At 41.4% G+C, this 10,832-nt stretch overlaps 1 protein-coding gene across 12 annotated transcripts in view; it reads right to left on the bottom strand.

Annotated features, from left to right (window-relative positions):
- The window catches only part of Ca-alpha1T (Ca[2+]-channel protein alpha[[1]] subunit T), a 245,041-nt gene that overhangs the window by 69,438 nt on the left and 164,771 nt on the right, over positions 1-10,832 (bottom strand). For all 12 annotated transcript variants that reach the window (XR_015318592.1, XR_015318593.1, XR_015318591.1 and 9 more), the window contains 2 exons: positions 5,622-5,758; positions 2,517-2,614 (listed from right to left, as the gene is read on the bottom strand). Coding sequence is in view for 8 of the 12 variants with exons in the window: in XM_086976796.1 (XP_086832922.1) it covers positions 2,517-2,614; positions 5,622-5,758 (235 nt within the window). In the remaining 4 variants the exon portion in view is untranslated. The remainder of the gene's footprint in view (positions 1-2,516; positions 2,615-5,621; positions 5,759-10,832) is intronic.

The following is a 10,832-nucleotide window of genomic DNA, read 5'->3' as shown; positions in this document are numbered from 1 at the left end:
CAGCATTGTCTTTTTTTTTTTTGCTATTTTTATCTGCAGGGAATTGCTGCAACAAAAATTACTTAAGTGGATGAAGCTCTAGGTAATTTTACTCCCTCTGGTGGAATAGACAATAACATCAAGTTTGTTATTCTTATTGGTAAAAGAAGCTTCAACTATGAGCTCTTGACAACGTCGCATCAAATCGTTTTCGAAGTTCTTTGTAAGGCCCAGTAATTCGTCGGCGCTTCGTTGATAAACTGCTGTTAAACTTTTCTCAATTATACCTTTTCTCACTACATTTCTTATTCGAAGCGAATGAAACAACATGTTAGGTTTTTCTTTTTTTTAATGCCCCCTTTTTGTGGGCGTCGATAGAAAGAGGGCTTCAGCAGCGTTAGCGACTAGCTGCCAAGTTCATTCTACATTGTTTGTTCGTAGCTACGTATTCGCGTGAGTCAGAAAGTAAGAGGAAAAATCTGGTCTGCGTTGCTACTGCCGGTAGTGGTAATTGAGAGCAAAACTCAGCCCATTTAAAGTTTATCAATTGCAGCTCTCGGCACAGCATCACTTTGTCGTCCCGCATCACTTGTCGTTGACCGTTTCCTTTAGCTGGACTGAAACAGAAAATAACACGCCAGAAGAATCTCCATAGGACTCCCTCGTCTATTGTGCGCTCCTTCAGCTTTTCTATAAAGTGAAAGTTCAAAAATGAATGTGGACACACAATACTCTTACAATTTTGGTAAACGAGACGACGCGGATTGCACAGGGGTCGAACAAAACATGACGTGGCGGCACTAGCGACGACGCAAGAAGCCACTGGCCACCGATCGAAAAGCAATTGGACGAAATAATACTCGTCCTTCTGTTAATCCCTATCTACCTGTCTGCGGCTGCCCTCCATAAGTGACGGCCCGCCACAGCCCCTTTACCCTTTGCTCCCGACTTGCCAACATCCCATTTTCTCCTATCTCTAGCAAGGGGTTTCTGACCTTTGTGTCTAGCAATCCCAGCTTTACTAACTACGTAAGTTAGCCAGTCCTGTCTATCTTTGCTTTTACTCCATCTATGTTACGCTAGCTACGGGCTTCTGTGTTCACTTAAAGGTGACACGCTGTGCTTGACGTTAACGTACTGTCTAGATTTGATTTTATTGTTGTTTTAAGGAGATCGACAATGAAGACAAATGGCCATCTAGAACAAATGCGGATGCGGGTTATGTGTTGTGTGCTGCTGTGTGCTTAACTATTAGTGTGGACACAGTTATATATGAGAAAAAAAAAACTTGAGAATGTAGCGCAATAGCTTTATTAGCAGTGGAGACCAATAGGGTCGTAGTTGCTTAACGAAAGTATGCTCTGAGCTAGGTCGTAATATTTAAATACATTTTGATAAGTACTCTAATACGTATAACCATGGTAGGGCGTGCAAGACAAGTCCACGTACATAATCAGTCCATGACACTGATAAAAGGAAGAGTGCCTTTTAAGCGGAGTCTTTCGGCACGGAAAAATGGCCTAAGTTAAGCCAATGGAAGCAGCCGGAGCAACAAACAAACATGCTGGATATTTCACGTTTTGGTAGCTGTCAAGGGGACGACTACGGTACTGAGGTGTGTTCGATGAAAAACAAGTGACAACAGAAGAACGACACTAATCCAGTTTTATTAAGGCTTCTAAGTCGAAACATAATTGTTAAAAAGGCACTCTAATTAATTTCTCTTCTCTCCATACTCTTTAAATGAAGCGAGCGCCAAGAAGTTTATTAGACTTCTTCGTGAAGACAAGTCGCCGACAGTCAAGATCAAACCGATAGAACAGGGAGAAACCCTGAGTCAAATATTCTGTCGGAGACCATGTATTTAGAAGAGGTCAAAAGAAGTCCATAAAATAGGCTTTTGTATCGAATTCCGACGCAGCGAAAGGACTAATGACATAAGGCTTACGTATTGAAGAATTAGTAACAGTTATTAAGTGTCTTCAGGTGAAGTCACACAACTTCTAGGTATAATGAATGCTTGGAAGGACTAATTGGAATGGAAGCCAGAGCAGCGACTCCTTGAGGACCATAAACAGATAGGAGGTACGAAGCGAAGCAGAAACAGGTAACTAGAATAAACATTTCTCTTGAAGACAGAGTAGGAGCGATATGGTTTCGCTCTAGCGGAGAAGTGTTTTTATTCGAAATTAGGTTTGTTGCGAAGGGATATACCAGGTGGTCAAGCTGACGGTAACTGGAAAAAAGTAGCCATATGCTTTGTCTTAATTGTAACTAACATGTCTAAGGCTCCGTTGTATTTCAAATGTGTTAGTGGCAGCCAAGTTGTAGTAAGAGTAAATTACAGTACCTAGAAGGTGCCACGGTACGACTACTGCTAAGCATGACAAAGGCTTGGAGCGGGACGAACTTGCTTCAAAGTCGTTTAGACAGTTCTTTAATTAGATGAGTTCTCCGGGATGTTCGTTCGAAGGTAACCACACATAACTAGGAATAAAAGTAATTGAGTTATTGGCCCTTCAAAGACGGGTACTCACTGGGGATCCGATTGATAGCTCGCAATGGACGTAATACTCGTATGGTCCGGATCGCTGATAAGTTCATATTGCCCACGTCCAGGCAGTACTCGACCGCACTGAAAATTAATACAAATATGAAATTCCTACAGTAACTGTGTATGTGCGCAATTGACCTATACTAAAACTCTATTGAAAATATTACGTTATGTTTTCGCTGTTATTACTATTAGTCGGAAAGCAATAACCGTTCAGAGGGTATCGTTATCCGGATAATGGTGTCGCTTTGTATAGAGCAGTGCTCCGATCCCCGATATGAAATCACTTAGTCTTATAGTCACTTAGAATAATTGTTTTTTACTAACGTTCAGATAATTGCACTAAAATCTTGGTAAATCTGCATAACTGTATTCGGATCTTGAAGTCTAATTATGCTCTCGTTCATCTTCAAGCTAGGCTAATTGTGATATCTGTTGAAACGCGTGACACTTAAACGTTTAACGTATCTATACCTCAACGCACGGCTATTTGTTGGCCTGCTGCGCAATGATCATGTGTGCAAACCGGTCCAGCTATAGGCCTGTACCCTATCAATATTGCTAACATTAATATGGCTGAGGTTCGGAGCATTTGCCTATGCAAAGAGAAGTTAGGTGTCAAGGTTTAGGAACGCTTGACGTGCTCCTGATTCAAAACTGAGCCTACATACATAATTAATTTTATGCTGCAAGCCAATATTTTCATTGCTAACAGCAGCATCGGACGTAAAACTCAAAAATATCTATTTCTTTTAAATGTCAATGCTCGAAAGTCCCATTTAGATATTCCGTCCTCTTCTACTAAAAAAAAAAACTATCTTGAGATCACAGGCACCAATACTGCAGTCAATCAAAGAGATAGTCGTTGACGCACTTCCATAGTTTAAACTCAGATGAACAGAGCGGGCGTTATTTGAAAGCGGTAACCTATAGACTTTTCAGAGAAAATGACCCGAAAATTCTTAAAATTCCAAAAGCACACTATAGCTTCACTTGGCCCAACCGCGATGTTACCACTGCACGCAGATACGAAAAGAAGGCAACCTTAAAGCTGCGCAACCCCATAAAGCCCGAAAGCGTTCGGGTGCATTTATAGTTACCCATTACGGCTGGATGTCCCAAATGCTTATTAGCAATACGGCGTTTGACGGGAAGTGGGATTAGGCGCGACGGAAATCGAGCTAGTATACTACAGGCTGCCGACGCGAAGGCAAACAAAACGAGGGCGTATGATATTGTGTTAGGCGACGTCGTCGCATCAAATATAGTGGCGGAACAGAGCAGCCAGATGTTGGCCAAACTGCACAGTCACGATTGTACGATTTAGAAGCTTTGGCTAGTGATAATGGCCTGGGTTGGCTGCGACAGGACCGAAAGGACGGGAAGACCGCCTTAGTATGTATAAGCTGGTTAATGTTATCTGCTGATATATATATCCATTGTATAGAAAAGAAATTGCGGTGACCAATTAGCTAACTGTGTGATGGATATGCAGGCAATGTTCTCGTCTTTCATCCAAGAGTCCGTAGCTGGCGATTAACCGCTTTAGCCATAACGGACGTTGGCACAAGACGGTACAACAGCGAGATGGTAGAAAGGTTCATCCTATTTACTGTTACGTTTTTTCACGATCAAAAGTGTTGATGCCGTGGTAGGGCACAGTGACGGAACGGGATCAGTCGTCAGCAGTTGTCCACCGACAAAAAGACGGTCATCGTTCATACTTGTTTATATACGATATGAATACGTACTTCCTACAAAAGTATCTTTTTCTTTAGTATAGGTGGCGCTACACGCGCACACACATTCACCAAGCCATGTAAATACGATTCAATGATCGAATTTTGATATAGTTAATATCGATGGCAACGAAGTGAAGGCCCAGAATAAATCTACGTGTATACATACATGTATACGTGTACATATAATGCACAGCTATATAATGAATCGATAAGATGGACAAAAGCAACGACACGAAATATAAAGGTGCTGCCTTGTGACAAACGAACTTCTAGCAGAAAAATCATTGCCTCATTTGATATACAGCAGGGATGTCACAATTTTATTTCAATTTCCTACAGTGCGTCTGCGACACTACGAAGCTGACCAAAAGTATGCAGTACTTTTAACATTTGCGCACTTTGAAGGGTGACCTTATAAAATTCATTTTTTAGAGAAAAAATTTCGTAGTAGTCGGAAACGTTTAGGGCATCACCCAACACCCGAATGGAATGTAACAGTCTTAACGTTAACAGCTAATAAAGCAGCTAACTTTTATCGAGACTCTGGCCACCTCAGCAAGTATTAGAACCCTCCACAAAGCATATTTATAATAGTATAAGTAGAAACGATAGAATTCGCTAATGCGAGGCAATCTATTCGATATATATTACAAGGCCAGTATTCTTTTTTAGTATTATTGCAAGTCCGGAAATTCTAGCACCGATGAAAGAGAAAGACTCTCAGCCAGTCAGTCTTAGATGACAAAACAGTACCCGCAGATGTCCAAGAGCAAGGTAATCCAGCATACTGCTGCCTGGTGGTATCCAATGGAAATGGGTATTTTTCCTTTACTTTTGTTAGCTTTGAAAGCTACCGGCAGACGCTAACTGTCAAGCATTGATTAAGTGCGTGTCAATCCAACAGTTGCCCCTGGGTTTATCCCACATGCGTAGTAACGAGAATCTTCCTGCTGCTGTCGATCTTATGTTTGTGTGATATCTACATAAATATATATGCAAATAGAGGACGTTGTAAATATGAAGTAGTATTGATGACAAGAAGGTATCCCGCGTTAAACAACTTAGTAACTTAAAACATTGGAAAATATCGTATATACGTATATTAGCTTTCACCTAAGGAGCTTCAATGTGCTCGTGCGTCTATATAAAGCTTTGAGACCGTTACGGTGACGACTAGTCAAGGAAACATTATTCCTTTATCCGGATTGCGTTGAAAACGAAAATACATCTAAACAGACATCATATGGAGACAAGTAGATCGATTATTAAGTCGCCAAGAATCAGGCAATCTTTTCTATTGATTATACAGATGTGATGTTATTTTTAACTTAACCTACTGAGCTCACCCAGCAACGACGATGAAGAAATCGAGCCGGTTCCAAGTTTCGGAGAGGTATGAATTACGTCCTCCGATAAAGCCCATTGCCAGGATTCGGACCACCATTTCGATGGCGAAGAATGCGAAAATTAAATGGTCAAACAACTGTAAACAGAAAATAGCACAGCGAGAATAGAGCATGATATTATGAATTTACTTCCATCTCTAAGTTCGTGTTGAAACGAAATTTCACGAAGAATCGATTGCACAGCTGTCCGCAGAGGAACATTTATTAATATAAATAACAACAGATATAAGAAGATGAAAAAACAACCTGAAACTGGGGGGAGTCTAATCAGCCAGACTTCTTAAAACTGACATATATGTTACAAGCAAAATACCGATAAAAACAATCAACAGCTCCGTTTTCCCGCAATATGTTAACTATTCTGTAATTTGTTGATATACTTGCCTCGAAATTACTAAGGCCTTCAACGTGTTACCAACACCTCTCATATCAATGGACGCGTCATAATCATTCACTTCTGTTCATTCAAATCGAATATCCACGACAGAGGAACTCTAAAAGGGGGGAATCACTCGTAAAACGATCTCTGGCAACCATGCTTTGCAGTGTGCATTGGCATCCCACGTGTACACGTGTTCTAAATGAACTAACTATTGCAAAATAGATATCAGTGTGCTAAAAAAAATAATACTAAGAAGCATTGATCACTAGAAGCAATATCATCATATGGTAATAATGAAAGCAAATTCCGCCGTGTCACCTGCTCACCTGCCTATTTAAGAGATCTTTATTTTTTCCACTGCCAAAATAGAACGGATAAAAATAAAGAGCGAGTTAATGGTTCCTTTTTTCCATTGGTCTATACTTTCGAGCAGTTAAATCAGTAGCGGGAAATCTCGCGAGCGGGAATAACCTTCTGCAGTCCTTTCGGGCCCGAACTAATTCCCTGGCGACCAATAGCGGTCATAATGACGACAAATAGGACTTACAACCCAGACAATGTGACAAACACACCTCTTGTAAAGTCAGCCAGAGGCCCACTGACGGTATGAAGGCCTATTTAGCTGGTCACAACAGAACTGGGCTAGAGTGAATCGAGGGATGGGGAAGGCCGGTTTAGGGATAGAAATTGCTCAGTCTGAACTCGGGCTTCCTCAACGAATTCGCGTCACGATAACTTTACGAGTGGGAAGGATCGTATCATATCTGGCAAGCTGAGACCGGTGATGTGCCGGACTACGGAACTCAAACCAAACGATACGACAGATCTCGCATGCCACGCCCTATCCTGCCGCTACCCCGTATGCGTCGTGTGTAACGTTGAGCTGTCAAATCGTAATCACCTAAACAACGAAGGATGTTCATAACCCAGCATCCAGTAGTGCAGAGTTGTAGTGGCAGCTTCACTTTATGAGGAAAATAAACCGCGGCAGGCTTATGAGAACGCAGATCAGTGGTGCCGACAACGTGGGTGGTCCCCATTGATAAAATTCAAGTAACATCATTTCTAATTACCATCTACGTATGGCTTTACCGTCCCGGCCGGCGTTTGTTCGTTCACGGGAGAAGGGTTGTTCATACATTCATTCGTCTGCTTAATGTTGGAAAATGTAATATGGCGGACATTCAGATTCAAACATGACATAAAAGCTCTTAAAATGGTTTTCATCAGAATCGTGTCCATTTGTATTAAATGCATAAAAACTTCTGAAACGGACAAGAAGGGAAGGAGACATTCATAAGAATGGGAATCGACAGATCGATCTCGAAAATTAGATTAGAAACTGTGTAGCCCGGACATATGATGACTTGCTACGGTAGTTACAGCAAACGTCTAAGCAAGGTATATGGATAAGTGTGACGATAGCAAAGGACGGCGTATTTAAACAAAAAAAATATTGATGTGCGGCACCTTAGCGTACCTCATCGGCTAATGATAGAGTACTATAGTGAGATCGAGGTAAACAAATCTTCCGCGCTCCTTAATAATCCCCTAGGACTCATGGCATACGTAGGTATGGAATACCAATGTTTGATTCAAATATTATCTGAATTTGTATCCGTCGAAAATTTGCCAAAATAGTATCTTAAATATGTCCTAATTTACGGCCATAGCGGTTTGTCATTTTATTGCCGCACGACTTTGCGCGTTGTGCCCATCCTTACGCCAATGTGACCTGTTTTTTGGGCAGTGCTTTTTTGGCTACCAATCGCACCCGCTTCGATAATCCATATTCGATTGGTACTGGCTATCCAAATTAAGAAAAGTTCATTTGCTACAAAAACGTATCCGTAAACAGTATTAAGTAATTAAAAGCGAATTAGACAGGAGGCTACATACAAAACAGTACCATTTTTTAAACCTAATCATTTCCTATACGGGCTAGAACTTTTGACAATTCTACCTTTGACAGGTTCTTCCCTTTAGGTCAGATATTACGCTGCTAAGTTCAAAAACGGCTCAAGATTAGCACAGATTTTCGGGCATACTTTTCGAGTATTACATAACACTTTAAAAAGCTATATCCATGTGCAGCGGAAGAGGTTCGCCAGCAGTGCTCTCGCCATTTCGCGGTAGTAGACGGTAGAATTATCTTCTCAATAGTGAAGATATTGTTTGGGTGAATTAACAAATCGGATGTCATGCCATAAAAAGTAGACTAGTGAAAACTGCGTTTGTCTTGATAATGTTGTTTAACAAATTAACCATTATTAATTGTTTTCCATTTACTACTCAACGCCGGGATTTGTTTGGGTGCCCTACGTATAGGACAGTCTAGAATCGGGCACAGCATAGTTCTTCACCAGTCATCCGTAATCGCTTAAAGGTTGTGCCTTAAAAGAACAGAGAAAGCCGCACTGATCTTATTTGTTCCAGTGGTAGTGGGCGGGTATACTCTACGACGCAGTGATCATTCAAATTTGCCGCATGCATCAATTGGGATATATGTACTCGTATGAGGAAAGCCATGCATTTTAAATACGCTTCTTTTTTCTTCATCTTGAGACGAAGACTTTTTCTTCATCAAAGCCAACGAGAGCCAGCGAACTCCCTACAACATAGTCGTTCATATGAGCAAGCTGATACATTGACATTGGCGTTGACTACCTGTGTTCTACTGGATAGCGTAAACACAGCGGGCTTAGCTAGGGACCAGGTCGTCCTTTGCAGTTGTACGCGACGTTTAGCCAGACCATCGTTGAAGAGCTGATTTATCCAGCACTAACCATATGTGTGAGCTTAGATACAGGACAAATTTTATCCTTTGAAAATGAATATGTATTTTACGATCGGATGATCATACGTCTCATTATATGGCATTATCTAGTACTGTAGCATCTCTCACTGCGAGATTCAATGAATGGTTTTGTTGCGTAACTGCCTCCTTAACAGCTAGGTTGGATAAAGTTGGTCCCAGTGGATCAACGGCTTCGAAAGACTGTTACCGATAGAGGTGTTCGCGAGTTTTGCGCCTGGAACTGCGCTAAACATTGCCATAGTCCTATTGGCTTCCGACACTCCCGAAACAAGATGTATCCACTGGTCGGATTCCTCAGTAGTGGTCTACACCAACAACGGAAGGCTGACGACGGCAGGACTAAATGAAGGTTTATCAAATTAGGAGACACCTGTTTTTTGCGAAAATAGGACTAGGCAAAGAAGGTACAGTTAAGTTCATTACGGTCAGCAAGTACGCATCGGCCAGTACGATCAAACTTATTCTAAACTCCATTTCATTGTGGCTGGAGTAGTTTCAGACCATAACTATCGAACGAATAAAATCAACAAACATGCTAGGTATCATTTAAACTTAACACAGAATATAATAAGATGCTACCGAATTATCAGGCGTAGCCATCCTTGAGATGCCACTAAGTCTTGTTGTTGGTTTTAGGCTAGAGTGACAATCATATTTAAACTGATAAAAGCGTCTATTGATAGATCAGTGCACTTGGGGTAAACCAATTAGTAAATCTTAGGAAAAACGCTGTAATGCCTTTGTCCAACGGAAGTGTACGATAAATATTTTCGCAGTTTTTACTGGCAGTAAACCTATTAAAAGCGTGCGACTGGATTCGTTGATCTCCTTTCATAACTAAGATAAGTCAATTAGCATACCCACACAGACTGCAAGTAAATCCTCTGACGTTTGTCGAACGAGGGCCAAGGAGCTCAGCTAGCTCTGTGCTTATGTGGTAAAATTCGTTAAGGCCAGCATCTAGGTAGAAGTACCATTTTTGTACTGCAACAGATGACCTGTCTCCAATATTTCAACTCGTTTAATGCTAAAAATGAAGCACTCAGTTGTCAATGGACAGTACAGTCTACCGTTCGGTGGAAACCCACTCCCGGTTATACCTGTACGTTATAAGGTTTTGATTCCTACAGTTTACAAAAATAAGCTGCTTTAATAGGCTTAAAAGATCCTAGAATAACCCAATAGTTAGTTCTTAGACTCGCTGCCCCGGTGCTCACACTGGCCGAGATAGGTCTATATGAATATGCTAAATTTCTTCGCAACGAATGCCGCATTTCACATAGATGATTGGCCTGGCTTAGGGCCCACCCTGATTTTTTTATCTTGCTGGAGGGCCTTCCTGATCAAATTATAGGGCTGAAGAAATCCGTCGAAGTCATTTTGCATGCAGACGATTTAGTGATATGCAAATCGAACCGGTTTCAGGTGCAGCAGGCTCTAGCCCCACTCTACGTAGCATTCACAGATTTGAGACTGATTTTGAATCTGAAAAATGATGAAATTTAGAAGGGAGGCAGGACAACGGTCACTGACACCTGGCCAGGTCACCTCTTACCCATGTAAACCGGCTTCCACACTTATGGTTGCTTTTTCCTGTGGACCGTGGAAGTTTTACTCTTCACGTGACCGAAATATGCACGAGGGTAGTGTTGGCCACATGAGCGATAAAATCGCTTTATGGTTTGCTCCTTCGAGCCACCCACAGCTAGTTCGACCTCAAGCTACACATATATAAATATAAGCAGGCCTTTTGGGAGTATCTTACTAGGAAGAGCTTCGAACATTAAAGCGATTCGAGTCAAAGCTGTCACGATCATTCACTGCTTGTCCTTTCTACACGGTCGCGGACATGAAGCAAACCATTCATGCAATACGTACCATGCATGCGTTTATTTAGGTAACTAAAATTACTGATTGTACGATAGTTTCACTGATTTGATGTTTTTAACTG

The sequence above is a fragment of the Varroa destructor genome, unplaced genomic scaffold, assembly GCF_002443255.2.
Source record: "Varroa destructor unplaced genomic scaffold, Vdes_3.0 BEIS01000001.1, whole genome shotgun sequence".
Classification (NCBI taxonomy): Eukaryota; Metazoa; Arthropoda; class Arachnida; order Mesostigmata; family Varroidae; genus Varroa; species Varroa destructor.
The sequence above is the reverse complement of the archived record's forward strand: the minus strand, read 5'-3'. Positions and strand labels throughout refer to the sequence as shown.